Raw genomic sequence first — 15,700 nt, forward strand, 5'->3', positions numbered from 1 at the left:
AAGTAATACTTCACAGTGTAACAACATATCTAATTACTCTCAAAATAGGATAACTTACAAAAATATACTAAACTCTTCACAAAGAAGTGTGATGTTCTAAAGAGAAATACAACACTATAGTAACATCTTTTCATAAATATCCACTTAGTGTCTACATCAAAGCTTACTTCGTCCTAGACTTATTTCATCCTAGAAGTAGACAACAAATTACAAAGCATATTTTAAATTTAATCACAAATGGGTAACATGAGAGTAAATTTCAAAAATGTTAGCAGACTTCCTAACACTGGGAAAAGAACAAGAAGAGGATCAGCCGTGAAAAACCAGACCTCTGGTTTCTGTGGCACCAAGAGCAACATGAAGCATCACATTGGGAGAGACAGATGAGTACTGAGGATTTTAAAAGTAAGCCTTAATGTAAGGAATCTTATTTGGACTACAAAATAAAAAACATTTTTCAGCATGATTTTTTTTTCATATAAGATTTTAATTTAAAAACATAGTCTACCATACCTCAGGACTTTTGCGGTTCTGTAAAATCTGTTTGTCAGTTTCTTTGTTAGCAAAGTATCTAGTGCAGCCTCTGTTTAAATACTACAACAAAGAAATTTAAAATATAGTTAAATATATATGATTCATAGGGGAAAAAACACAGGACAAAACACAGCTTATCAAGCAGTGCTAACAATACAGAGTGTCTAAACATATGTATCATTTAATTGGGGAGTGGGGACTGTCTAACCCATGGCAGTATGAGGTCCACGAAATCATTTGGTTTGGCCCTGCCAAGGCAACTGCAGGAGGGACTAGAAATTCAAGACATCCAAAGCAGGTTAATTTTTAAGTTGATAGTTTTGAATGGCCTGCAAATTATGTTACAAATATCCAAACAGTCCATAGCAGAAAAAAGATTTTTCACCCTGTCTCAATTAAAATCAATACTCTTATATTTAATTCCTAATTACCAAACCAAGCTATCCAAAATCCTAGATTAAATAAAATGATTAAGGAAATCAATACTATAATTTCCTATTTTTAAAGTGCAGAAATTTTATATCTCAATGTCAAAATCTGTTTTTAAATATCTGTAAGTATTAATGAAAATTACCTTCCTACTACATACATAGTCTAAAATAAAAAACCACAGTATAGTTCAATACTTCAAGTAATATTCTGAATTCTGAATAATTACGAAATAATTAATAATTTTCTGGTTAACTGATTTTGAAAGTCAGTTGTTCAAACATGTCTTTCACATTTACTGACAGGATGCCATGGCATTCTATGCAAACATCTCTTTCTTACTATTTAATATACCATCAGACTGTTGTGTGTGTTTGTGTGTGTCTCATCATATACTAAGATGTTCAGGAGTAAGTACTGTGTCTTATTTATCTTTAATTCTAGCACAATGTCTGGCACCCAATGGACAAGCAATAAATATCTGTTGTTAACCTGAATTAAGGATTATAATCATATCCTTTATTAATATTAATTCAGTGGTCAAACTTTTTTACAGATACAAAAGTAATGTTAAGGTTAGTATTACAGAGCTATCATAAATTCCTAACTGATTTTAGACTAATATAGCTTGACATCTATCTGTTTTTCTATCCCATTACATACATACCTCCTTAAACAGGCTGAGGATCCCCTACCTGAAATACTTAAGATTAGATGTTTTTCAGATTTAAGAGTCTGTTAAGTTGTCAAATCTTCACTCTAAAAATCCCAAATTCAAATTAGTCCAAAATCTAAAAATTTTGAGCATATCAGTACTCAAAAGAATTTGGGTTTTGGAGCATTCCAGATTTCAGATTTTCAGATAAGGGATGCTCAACCTATATAATAACCTTAGCAAAAAACCTCAGTAGAGATCTTCTCAGTACAACAGTCATTCTAACACGATAGACAGTCAACCCTTGGTATCCACTGGGGGACGGGTTAAAGGGTCTCCAAGGACATCAAAATCTGTATATGCTCAAGTCCCTTATATAAAACATGGTATTGCATATAAAATATGCATATCCTCTCACATATTTTAAATCATCTCTGGATTACTTATAATACCTCATTCAATTTAAATGTTTTATCAATAGTGGTTCTATTGTATTATTTGGAGAATAATGACCAAAAAAATCTATACATATGCAAATTTCTTTTTCAAATATTTTTAGTCTGTGGTTGGTTGAATCCACAGATGATAAAAGCCCACAAATATTGAGGTCAATAAAACTTGATTTAACATATCTTACAAACACATACAACTAGATACTGAATCAAGTTTTAGGATTGAAAGCAATTTATTTGCAAAAATTATATAAAATTCTGTTCCTCCAACCTACCCGAAAATTATCTGGGGAGCTCAAATGAAGTTTTTCCCTAATATCTTCAGAAGCACCAGCACATAACCTATAAAAAATATGATAATTCCTTTCCTCTTTGCCTTGAACACAGATCCTAGATTTCTCTAGAAGATAATGTGAAACAAATCCTCCAACAACAGAACTCTAAAAGACAAAATAGAGAGAAAACATATTTTTGCACTTTAAGTCTTAAAGAATAACTTGCCAATGTCAAACTATTATAATAAATATTTCTCTATCAAAGAGGTTGTAATATTCATCAAATAAAAGGGAAAAATCAGATACTGAAATGTAAGCTGGGAGTATATAGGTCATCCACCATTTTAAACACCTGCCTTAAGTCTCTACCAAGATTATTCTGAGTTTTGAGGCTCTATGTAATCAGAATTGACTTTGCACTACAACACAATGCAGGTGCTACAATGTTTCACAAGAAGACTACAGTAATACTCAGTGCTAAGTTTAAATCTAATATTTGTATCATAAATTGTGAAAGGAGATTACTGACAGACTGAACAGATATATTCCCCCATCTATCTAAAGTAACAGAGAAACTTAAAGGGATTTACCATAAGTTCAAGTATAGTGCCAACTCTGTCAAGACCCTTTATTTTTCACAAACACTCCCAAAACATATCATCATGAAACTCTCACCTTTTCATTGAAATGTATTTCTACAAATTTTCCAAATCGACTGCTATTATTATTGCGAACAGTCTTTGCATTCCCAAAGGCTTCTAAGAGGGGATTAGCTATTGAGAAGGAAATGAAAATATTCCATCAAAAAATTAGCATGAGAAAAATCACAAAATATGGTATTATGACTCCATTTGTTAAATATATACATGGCTAGGAAAACTGTTCTGAAAAATGATATGGAGAAACTCATATTTAATATACAATTCTACAATATGTATTGACTACCTACTATGTTCAGACATTAACCAAATGCAGATGATAATATTACTCAAAATATATAAAAAGGAAATAATAAATATTACAGAAAAGACAGTCTTAAAAAGTCACAGATGCAAATTTTATAACTCAACCTTAAAAATCACTCCCTACAAATTTCAAGGTTTAAGAAGTACATCAGCCCTACAAGGAATGCTGATAACAGGTAAAACAGCAAACTGTTGTGACAGAACTCAGGCAAGAAAGCTATTACTTGACTTACTTTTCTAAAATATTTTATATACTAATATAACCTGCAGATTTAATTTCTTAAATGCACATATAATGAAATTTAACAAATTAAAAGATTATAGAATTATCGATTTAAAACTCTCAGAATAACAACTTTTTAACCCAATAAACAAATGCAACATTTTGTTTGTTTCTGTTTCTCTTTCTCTCTCTCTCTCTCACACACACACACACCATAACTGAAAAAGGGCTACCCAAGTCTATTTCATTCACCAGTCTCAATTATAAACACATCAAATTAGTGTTGATCTTATCTCATCAATCTGAAATGTCTTTAGAATGTGCACTGTTAGATTTTTTTTTTCTTATTTGAGAGGAAGAGTTGCAGAAAGAGAGAGAGAGAATCTTCCATCCTCTGGTTCACTCTGTAATGGCCGTAGGACCAGAGTTAGACCTGTCTAAAGGCAGGAGCCAGGAACTTCTTGAAGGTCTCCTATGTGGGTGCAGGGGCCCAAGCACTTTTCCCAGGCCATTAGCAAAGAGCTGGATCTGGTATACAGCAGCCAGGACTTGAACGGGTGCTGAAGGACGCTTCTTAACCTGCTGCACCACAGTGCCAGCCCCTAGATATTTCTTATGAAGCCTCTTAAGTCCACTTCTATTATTCTATTTATAACAGAAATCTAAACTAGTGTGGAAAGCCCTTTAAAGATTATTTTCCAGCCAGGGCGGTGGGTTAACGCCCTCCTGAAGCGCCGGCATCCCATATAGGCGCCGGTTCGGGTCCCAGCTGCTCCACTTCCCATTCAGCTCTCTGCTATGGCCTGAGAAAGCAGTAGAAGATGGCCCAAGTCCTTGGGCCCCTGCACCTGCGTGGAAGACCGGGAAGAAGCTGTTGGTTCCTGGCTTCAGATAGGTGCAGCTCCAGCCATTATGGCCATTTGGGGAGTGAACCATCAGGTGGAAGACCCTCTCTCTCTCTCTGCCTCTCTTTTCTCTGTGTAACTCTGCCTTTCAAATAAATAAATAAACCTTTAAAAAAAATATTATTTTGGCCGGCGCCGCGGCTCACTAGGCTAATCCTCCGCCTAGCGGCGCCGGCACACCGGGTTCTAGTCCCGGTTGGGGCGCCGGATTCTGTCCCGGTTGCCCCTCTTCCAGGCCAGCTCTCTGCTGTGGCCAGGGAGTGCAGTGGAGGATGGCCCAGGTGCTTGGGCCCTGCACCCCATGGGAGACCAGGAGAAGCACCTGGCTCCTGCCTTTGGATCAGCACGGTGCGCCGGCCGCAGCGCGCTGGCCGCAGTGGCCATTGGAGGGTGAACCAACGGCAAAGGAAGACCTTTCTCTCTGTCTCTCTCTCTCACTGTCCACTCTGCCTGTCAAAAAAAAAAAAAAAAAAAAAAAAAAAAAAAAAAAAAAAGATTATTTTCCAGCCACTTGGTAGCCAAAACAAATAAGAAAGTATTTAAAAGTAATGTTAATCTGCAGTTTTCACTTCTCAGATGGACAGGAAAACTAAGGTTAATGAGGTCAACCGACTCTCAGGACAGACGACTGTTGACAAAAGGGAGACTTCCCACGGAGGCACTCAGCCAAGTGGTTAAGCAGGCACTTGGAAGGCCTGTACCCCACAAAGGAGCACCTAGGCTTAAGTACAGGCTCCACTTTTATTCCAGTTTCCTGCTAATGCATACCCTGAGAGGCAGGAAGTGATGGCTCCAAGTACTTGGGTCCCTAACAACCACATTAAAGACCCGGTCTGGGTTCCAGGCTGCTGGCTTTGGCAGCCCACGCTACTACAAGCATTTGGGCAGTGATCCAATGGATGGGATCTCTCTATCAGTCTCCCTCCCTCTCTTTCTCTCTCTACCTCTCTCGCTCTCTTGCTCTGCCCTTCCAAATAAAATTAATAAGTACTTGAAGTTTTTAAAAAAAATAGAGTTACAGGTCTCCCCAGATCCCTCACTTATGATCTACTGAAGAACTGAAGTAAAATTTAATATAAGTAAAATATACCATAATAGGAATAGAATCTTCCCATCAGAAAGTCACAGTACTGCTATTAATAATATATTCCTTCCAAAACAAACAGACAAAATTCCATTAAACATGGAATCAAAGGATTCTATGACGGGGGGGCCAGCACCGCGGCTCCATAGGCTAATCCTCTGCCTGTGGCGCCAGCACACCAGGTTCTAGTCCCGGTCAGGGCGCCGGATTCTGTCCCTGTTGCTCCTCTTCCAGGCCAGCTCTCTGCTGTGGCCCAGGAAAGCAGTGGAGGATGGCCCAAGTGCTTGGGCCCTGCACCGGCATGGGAGACCAGGAGGAAGCACCTGGCTCCTGGCTTCGGATCAGCTCGGTGCGCCAGCCGCAGCGGCCATTGGAGGATGAATCAACAGTAAAAGGAAGACCCTTCTCTCTGTTTCTCTCTCTCACTGTCCACTCTGCCTGTCAAAAAAAATTTTTTTTTTCATTTAAAAAAAAGATTCTATGATGGGGCCAGTACTGTGGCATAGTGGGTAAAGCCACGGCTTGCAGTGTTGGCATCACATATCGGCACCGGTTCCAGTCCCGGCTGCTCTATTTCCAATCCAGCTCTCTGCTGTGGCCTGGGAAAGTAGTAGAAGATGGCCCAAGTCCTTGGGCCCCTGCACCCATATGGGAGACCTGGAAGAAGCTCCTGGCTTTGGATCAGCACAGCTCCAGCCACTGTGGTCATCTGGTGAGTGAAACAGTGGATGGAAGACCTCTCTCCCTCCCTCTCTCCCTCTCTCTTTCTCTGCCTCTCTGTAACTCTGCCTTTCAAATAAACAAATAAATCTTTAAAAAAATCTTTAAAAAAAAAAAAGGTTCTATGACATCCAGTTATATCTACTCTTCTCCATTAAGGAGCTACAGAAACATCTGGAACAATACTTTCAAGCTTTTCCCACCTATGACAAACTACATACTGTATAACATTATTATGGAAGAAACCAACCTTACATCCAACTCAAGTAAATAAGTCACGAGTGATTAACCTTTTAATGAATTAACTCATAATGTGTTTTTTAATTTATTCAATGTTTAAGCATACCTAGAGGGGCCAAATGAAAAAAAAGGAAGGAGAAAAAACATCCAGCAAGACCCAAAGCAACTCAAGGAATTACAAAGAGACCAACACGACTGAAACTTAAGGAGTCAGAGGAAACATGACTCAAGATGAGACCAGAAGGGGCAGGCGCCAGACCAGACAAGCACTGTAAGGGATGTTACAGATCTGAGGTGTTTTCTTGAGAGCAATATGAAGCCATTAAAAGATTTAGATCAGGGAGCAGGCATTTAGCCTAGCAGTTAAGATGTCTGAATCCTACAGTAGAGTGCTTGGGTTTAATTCCAGGCTCCTGTTCCAGTTCCTGACTTCAGCTTCCCACCAATGAAGACCCTAAGAGGCAGCAGTGGTAGTTTAAGTAACAGAGTTCCTGCCACCTTGTGAACGACCTGTTTTCTGCTCCTGATACCAGACCTGTCCCAGATGTGGAAGGTATTAAAGGGAACCTGGATAAGAGTAAAATTTCAACATGATGGAGCCTAGATCAGTAGTCTCCAGCTTGAGGTACAAAAGACGACCTTGAAGGGGTATGTGCAAGCATGGATCACTTATAGAAATCAACTTACATAATCCTGACTTCTAAGCATACTTGTCTTTTTTAAGATTTATGTGTTTATTTGAATGGTAGAATTACAGAAAGAGACAGAAAGATAGAGAGAGATCTTCTATCTGCTGTTTCACTCCCTAGATGGCCACAACAGCCAGGGCTGGGCCAGATGGAAAACAGGAGCCTGGAGCTTCATACAGTCTCTCACATGGGGGCTGGGGCCCAAATATATGGGCCATCTTCCACTGCTTTCTCAGGCACATTAGCAGGGAGCTAGAAATGAAATAGAGCAGCCAAGACTTCAACCAGCACCCATATGGTATGCCTGCATTGCAGGCAGCAGCCTTACCACTATGCCACAGTGCCAGCCCCATTTTAAGCATACTTTTTAGTCAAAATTATTTCTTCCAAAGAGCACCTAATATCAAATAACCCTCTTTCTCTTTCCTTTTTCATAGAAAACAAAGACCACAAAACAAACAACAATCCAAAGAGCTTCCTGTGTTTCTTTTCATTCTTTCAAAGATATTTATGCTATGTATCAGGTATTATTTTAGAGCTTTAGAATATGCAACAAAGATATCTCTGCCTTCTTAGTGCTTACATTGGATAGGAGTAGGGGAACAGATAATATATACAAAGCAAATAAGAATATTAAAACAAAGATTTGTCGGAGTAGGAAGAGTCATGCATTTCCGGGAGGAAAACATTCCAGATCACTGAAAGGATTCTTCTAAGTTAATCTCAGTACATGTCTGACAAGAGAAAATTAAAGTTAACATACCTTCAACAATTCTATCATCAATATCTTGACCTGTTCCATAGGATTCAGTCAGGTATCTATTTAAAATATGGAATTTAAAAAAGATGACATTACTGCATACAATATATTTATAGATTTAATACTGTTTCATACTTGTAAACCTAAACTGAGCAATCATAACTGTGGATGGATTTTAAAATTTTATTGCACCAAAATAAACTCATCTTCTAACTTCATTTTCCACAAACCTTTGGATGTACCCTCATAAAAGAAAGAAAGAATAAGAAATTGAACCACTTACAATTCCAATACTATTAGGAAGGTTTCATTTATTAGGAACTATTTAAGCCCAAGAGTCATTAACAGGAGCCAGCATTGTGGTGCAGCAGGTTAAGCCGCCACTTTCAACACTGATACTACCTGCTCCACTTCTCATTAAGCATCCTGCTGATGCACCTGGAAAGGCAGCAGATGACAGCCCAAGTGCTTCTGCCCCAGTCACCCCTATGGGAAAGCCAGATGGATTCCCGGCTCCTGACTTTGGCCTGGCCCAGCCCCTAGCTATTACAGTCATTTGGGGAGTGAACCAGCAGAAGGAAGATCATTCTTTCTCTTTCTCTTTTTTCTTTCTCTCTGTTTCTCTAACTCTGACTTTCAAAAATAATTAATATACCTTTTTTTCTTTTTTTTAACTTTTATTTAATGAATATAAATTTCCAAAGTACAGAATATTGATTACAATGACTTTAATATACCTTTTTTAAAGAGTCATTAACAAACTCTTCAGTTGGTTTCATATACATAACTCTGAATAACACACACATTTACCTAAGGAATACCAAACTCTCAAAACAGGTCCCACCACACAGTATTTAACTAAGAACTGTCATACAGTGGGAAAAACACTGGTGAAAATTCAAAATGCACAAGTCCTAGCACCCATCTCACCAGTAGACTTAGCCTCCCTGGGTACATAAATTAACGAGTGCCAGGCCTCCTTCCGTTTTTAAAATGCCACGATTTTTTTTTTTAAGATTTACTTTTATTTATTTCAGAGGCAGAGTTACAGACAGTGAGAGGGAAAGACAGAGAGAAAGGTCTTCCTTCGTTGGTTCACTCCCCAAATGGCCATGATGGCCAGAGCTGCGCCGATCTGAAGCCAGGAGCCAGGTGCTTCTTCCTGGTCTCCCATGTGGGTGCAGGGGCCCACGGACTTGGGCCATCTTTCACTGCCTTCCCAGGCCACAGCAGAGAGCTGTATTGGAAGAGGAGCAGCCAGGACTAGAACTGACACCCATATGGGATGCCGACACTGCAGGCGGAGGATTAACCTACTGCACCACAGCAGTGGTCCCAAAATGCCATGATTCTAAACAAAGAATACAGAATTTAATTTGATGGCAGCAAATGAGATACACTCACTGGGAAGAGGGGTATGGGTAAACAGAGATAAGGAGGCCAATTGGTACAGCTTAAGGTAAAAAATTATTTCAACACACTAATTGCACAAATACTGAGAATAGAATATAAATACTTGAGGGACTTTGAAGGAACATTCCCAGATTTTCCTTTGCCTAACCAGCACTGGTATCTCTCAGGATCCTTGTGAGGACAACATGTCAGAAATGGCTTTCAACAACTACCGATTAGCTTCCAAATAAGGTGTCTGTTTCTTAAAAGGTTAGAGCCCACCATTCTAAACTATGTCACAAAGTGTGCAAAGGTATCAAAAGTCAATCTATTCAAACTCTCGAAAAGACCGGGCCGGCGCCATGGCTCACTTGGTTAATCCACTGCCTGCGGCGCCAGCATCCCATATTGGCGCTGGGTTCTAGTTCCGGCTGCTCCTCTTCCAGTCCAGCTCTCTGCTGTGGCCTGGGAAGGCAGTGGAGGATGGCCCAAGTGCTTGGGCCCCTGTACCCACATGGGAGACCAAGAGGAGGCACCTGGCTCCCGGTTTCGGATTGGCGTAGCTCCGGCTGTAGCGGCTATTTGGGGAGTGAACCAACAGAAGGAAGACCTTTCTCTCTGTCTCTCTCTCACTGTCTAATTCTATCTGTCAAATAAATAAAATAAAATAAAATTAAAAAAATTTTTTTAAATCCTTGAAAAGATATTTGCACACCCATGTTCACAACAGTACTGTTTAGCAGTAGCCAAAAAGAGGTAGCAGCAACCCAATGAATGACTGCATGGATAAATGAAATGTGGTATACAAAATGAGGAAGGAAATTCTGACAAGATGGGTGAATATTAAGCTGAATTAAATGAAACAAGGCAGTCACAGAAAGTATGATTCCACCTGCATGAGGCGTATCTAGTGTAAAATCACCCAAACAGAGGGTACCATGGCAGTGGCCAAGGGCCTGGAGGAGGCGGAGAGAGAGACCTGCCTAATGCATATGGTTTCAGTTTTGCAAGATAGAAAGTTGGAGATTGGCTACACAACAATGCGAATCTACCTAACACTCCTAAACTTACACTTAGAAATGGTAAAGTTGGAAAATTTTATGCTACATGTTTTGACCACCAGCAGCAGCAAAGAAAAAAAAAAAGTCAACTTGTTCAAAGTTTGCCAGGATAGCACTCACCGAAGAACGAATTTCGTATTCTCTGTTTTGCCAGCTCCTGATTCTCCAGATACAATGATGGACTGACTCATCTTGAGCACCTTCATGTCTCGAAAAGCTTTATCAGCTGGGTCCAAATAACAACAAATGAATGATGAACAATATATCAAATATAAAGTTATGAAAACAGAAATTTCACTGTAGGAGCATATGCTCCTAGAGAAATCATAAATGTGTTTTTACAGTTTATAAAATTTTAAAATAAAATCAGTCAAAAGTGTTCAAAAACATTTCTAAAAGTTTTACTTTCTATGTCCTATCTTAGTCCCCTAACAAGTAATATTAAATCCAAACAACTCTTAAGTTTGTGTGAGAAAGTCTCCATATTATGAACTCTGGCTCAGCTCTCCCTAATACCAGAGCAGATCTGCTGAGGGATAAAAGGCTCGCTGTGCATAACTAATGAGGTCCCCAGTGAAAAGCAAGAAATAACATGCTCCCAATTAAGAAATCTGGCAACCAAAAATTCTGCTGGAGATAGAAAAAATAATTGCAGAATGAATCTGAGATGTTTTTTCCCTTTCATACTATTATTAAATTTAAACACCATGTAGAATTTATCAGCACTTAAAGACAGGTAAAAGCTTGATTTGAGTCCCAGCTATTTTGCTTGCCATCCAGCTTCCTGCTGATGTGCATCCTGGGAAAAGGCAGAAGATGGCTGAAGTACTTAGTACCCTGTCACCCATGTGGGAGACTCACGTGGAGTTCTGGGCTCCTGGCTTCAGCATGGCCCAGCCTTGGCTATTGTGACCATTTAGGAGTAAATTAGAAGATGGAAGATGTGTGTGTGTGTGTGTGTGTGTGTGTGTCTGCCTTTCAAATAAACAAAAAAAGATAAAACATTACAAAATATAAATATAGGCAAAATTATTTTTAATCTCCAGATTTATAATTGTTTATATAAAATTTTTAACTATCCTCATTACACTCCAACAATTTAAAGTATAAAATGTCTTAAATCTTGATGTAAACACAATTCTGTTCAAACTGGTCTAGAATTCAAACAATTTTAATTCAAAATTAGTTCTTGACCAATTTGGCTCAATAAGATAGCTATTTCTCACCTCAGAAATGTGCCAACCACATCAACTAAAAAGGGTTTGCCAATGACTACTACCCTCAGGGCAGAATGCAACCATATAGAAAGGTGTACCTACTCCTTTGTTCAATTTATCAGCAATCTATTTTGCCTAAGTTTACAGAATCATTCTAAACACCTTTTTTAGAACTAAATGGCTAAAATAAAAGCTCTCTTATTTACATTTTAAACAAATAACTTCCCTACAGAGATGAGTGCTCACATTTAGGTTCTAACGATTGTACACCACTTTGCTGGTGGATAAAGAACAAATCAATGGCCATCAGGGCTCCTCACAACTAAAATGTAAATCTGCTTCAGCACTGGACTTGGCTGGCGTATTTGCTCTGCCTAGCAGTACACAGCACACAGGTCAACTAAATGTGGAAATGAAGTCTCTCCAAAACACAAGCAGGAAAACATAGCCCAAAGGCAGACTGCACTTAGATGTAGCACCAAAACAATGTGCACTCCTGGTTTGTCTGCATACAGAGGTTCGGCTAACCTCTCAGTACATGGGGAAGCACTCCAGTTCTGTTCAGATAACTTCATTTCTCTGTGCCTCAGAGCTCGAGGACGCCTTGATATGAGAAAGGATGAGAACAGCAAAGACATTCAAATATTCCCACACAGATTCTACAGAATACAAAGCACACGTCACTTCCAATCTTTTCATTTTATAAAGCCCTCATGCATGATAAAATACAGAAGTGTGCTCTCATATCTCTAATCTGCTCCATGTAACAGGCTGCCAAGTGACCACCAGGGTTAGAGAGGAAGTCCTGGGCCTCAAAACAGAAGGAGGAGGGCACTTTGACAACAGAGTTGATTATCTTGAGAATTTGAAAAGAACCACTGTGGTAACTTTTATTAAGTAATACTTTTGACTGGGCAGACACATCTATGAGGACACAGGTATTTACCAATGATGATGCATGACTGCCCCATGAGTTAGTTGCAAAAGTATTTTTCCCTGCCCTGTTAAGACACCTGCTCCTGGAGTTGGCGCTATGGTAGCATCGCCACATCAGCATTCCATATGAGCACTGGTTTGAGACCTGACTGTTACACTTCAGATCCAGTTCTCTGCTAACAGGACTGGGAAAGCAGTTTGGGCCTCTGTCATCAACGTGTGAGATCTGGATGGAGTTCCAGGATCTGGGCTTCAGCCTGGCCCAGTCCCACCCATTGTAGCTATTTGGGGAGTGAACCAGAGGATAGAAGATTAATCTGTGTGTGTGTGGGTGTAGGTGGGTGTGTGTGTAACTCTGCCTTTTAAGTAAATAAATAAATCTTTAAAAAAAAAAGATACCTGCTCCTAACAATGTTGATATACATGCATATTATACAAAATATATATTCAATTCATGGTATCTTTTATTAATACAAAAAGAAAAGTTGAGTACATCTGTACAGTATAAGGAAAGAGAAGAACTGAAATATAATTAAGTCACTTACCTATTGCGAAGACATGAGGTGGCATTGTCCCAAGAGATTTTCCTTGATAGGACTTTATTGTTTCTGAGGAATATATTTTAGGTATGTCAAAGTATGGATTCACTGCAATCAGAATGTTGGCGACATATGTCTAACAGGAAAAGCATAAACATAAAATCTTCTAATTACTATTTTCATGTAAAGCTAAACAAGGCTCACAGAAGAAAGCAATGTACAGCAATAAATACCTTCAATTCTCTATAAAACCAAGACTCTCAAATCTACTTTTTCAGCCTTCAATATTCCCTGATCTCTGCAGGATACATATTAGTCCAACTCTTAAAATATATTTGTATCTTGTCATCCCATCAGTATCTCAGAACATTCAAAATTATGATAATATTCTCCCATATGCCTTCCCAGGTACAAAGCAGCACAGAAATCTCAGTGCCTAAGCCTCTATCTCAATCAGGCTGCTCGAGGTGACTCTACCCAGGAAATTTACTTCCCTGATTCTATTCCTAAGGAGGAGTTCAGGTTATATTTATTCTTCATTGTAACTACTTTATTCACCCTGCAACTGAAAAGTTATAATACACCTCACTGGACCCTCTGGGCTCAACTCCAACACAGAATACCAAGGATCGACTTAGCTCTGAAGTGACCACTTGGTCCCAGAGCTCTGCAAAACAACATATGCTAACCACTGCCTGGAACATTAACAGGCTAAATGTTTAAGGAGCAATTTAAGCTTGCTTTTCAAATTTGGAATTTAACTGTGGTTTTACACGATCAGAAAAATGGACCAGTAGGATTTATAAAATTCCTTGGTGGGTAGATACAGAGCTGTGGTTTGGTTATACTGGCAAAAGTAGGGCACACAGGATCATATTTTGCTCTGCTCTGCTTCTGGTTGTAGAAGGGAAATGTTGCAAAAACTCTGAACTTTCAGACTATCAATAGAATTCAGGGAATATTCCTAAAGATGTGTCTTGGAGTACAGTAAAAGATAAGAAATTCCAGATAGTGATATTAGTATGGGAGACAAAAGAAAAGGAACACAGACACAGTAGTCAATGAAAATGTTAAATAGGAATTAGCAAATGCTTTCAAATTTATGGAATAATCTTGATAATTCTGATTAGTTAGAAAAATAAAATATCAAATTTAAACTCTTTTTCAAAATTTTTTCTATCACTTGTATATATTGTGTAATAAAGCTATTGTACATTTTTAATGGCTTTATAATTAAAAGGCATTACTGGCTGGGGAAAAAGCATACCAACCATGGCTTCAATTAAACCTTAAAAATATAGATTCTCCAGTTCTACTTCAAAGATGATGTTTCCTGGTGACATCCATATTAACTTTCATTGATTCAGTAGACTTTGAACTGCTTTAACAAACAAACTTAAAATTTTAGATTATTTTGGTATCTAAAATAGCAAGTTAGCAAGTATTTGATGCTCAACATGAGTCTGCTAATTGATTTTTATTTCCAAATATATTTATAATCAAGAATAGCTATCTCTAAGCCTACATACACACTTTATTTAGTGATTTAAAAAACCAAGAATGAAAATAAAGTCTTAATGCAGTATACAATTGGAAGAAAGTAAACTCTTTTAGAAGAGACTCTATTTTCCAGCTGTCACTACTTGGACAGATGGCAAAGACTAAATGTAATTTAGTCAGAATTAAGTAAGTACAATTAGGCAAGTTGATAGTGATATAAAAGATTAAGACTGTCATTTGATATAGTAAGTGTCATGAAGCCATGTGTTTTCTTCGTTCAAAAATAATGAAGTGCCCCATCTTTATAACAGGAGAGCAACAGTACAGTAATTTATCTCCAGCCAACAAAGGAATCTAAGACTATGTCAGATTAGTATAAAATTTTGTACATGTCCAGTGAACAATTACAATTGAAACATACTAGGTATGAGTGATTTGCTGAAAACCTCTAGGTTCATTAAAAGCAGTGCCTTTCATTTTCTAACATTTTTACTTTATAAACCTACAGGTTCTTTGTCTAGGACCTACTGAGATAATAAAACTATTTAGGCTCTTTGATCAGCATTTCTACGTCCTTGGTATTTCCTCTGATATTGCCTTTTATTCTTATTCACATTTTTTTCCTCATTCAAATTTCCAAATTCAATACACACTTCTTACAGGTTGCCTTAAATTCTCTGCAGAATAATGTGAAAGTAAATTAATAAACATCTACACAGACCAAAAATAGAAAAAAATCTCTAAAATAATTGGAGTTTTTTAAAATACTCAAAATGGACATCTGTAAGTCTGAAAAACAGATGTTGCTATGAATTTATTATTCTACAAGAATTTATTAAGTACCTACTATGTGCCAGACACGTTATAAGACCTGGACTTAGAGCAGTAAATCTGAAAAAATCCATGTTTTCAGAGAGTTTGCCTTCCCTATCCAGCAGGCTCAGATGTGAATGATTTCCTGTTGGAAAATTTCAAGCCTGACAAAATCTAACAGTAGGATGTAAAATAATTACCTCACCAAAAACATAAGCCATTGGTAAAATACTTACATAAATTCTGTCTTTACTGTATCGAACTTTGATATTATGGAGGAGTGTGGCTTCATTTAAGTACATTAGTGAACC

General features: G+C 38.2%; 1 protein-coding gene across 10 annotated transcripts in view; it reads right to left on the reverse strand.

The window, feature by feature from the left end:
• Positions 1-15,700, reverse strand: part of MYO6 (myosin VI) — a 173,917-nt gene that overhangs the window by 80,962 nt on the left and 77,255 nt on the right. For all 10 annotated transcript variants that reach the window (XR_007923236.2, XR_011388642.1, XM_008263127.4 and 7 more), the window contains exons 5-11: positions 15,626-15,699; positions 13,083-13,212; positions 10,505-10,610; positions 7,935-7,990; positions 3,021-3,118; positions 2,346-2,510; positions 514-594 (exon numbers count right to left, since the gene is read on the reverse strand). Coding sequence is in view for 8 of the 10 variants with exons in the window: in XM_008263127.4 (XP_008261349.3) it covers positions 514-594; positions 2,346-2,510; positions 3,021-3,118; positions 7,935-7,990; positions 10,505-10,610; positions 13,083-13,212; positions 15,626-15,699 (710 nt within the window). In the remaining 2 variants the exon portion in view is untranslated. The remainder of the gene's footprint in view (positions 1-513; positions 595-2,345; positions 2,511-3,020; positions 3,119-7,934; positions 7,991-10,504; positions 10,611-13,082; positions 13,213-15,625; position 15,700) is intronic.

The sequence above is a fragment of the Oryctolagus cuniculus genome, chromosome 5 (genome assembly GCF_964237555.1).
Source record: "Oryctolagus cuniculus chromosome 5, mOryCun1.1, whole genome shotgun sequence".
Taxonomy (NCBI): domain Eukaryota; kingdom Metazoa; phylum Chordata; class Mammalia; order Lagomorpha; family Leporidae; genus Oryctolagus; species Oryctolagus cuniculus.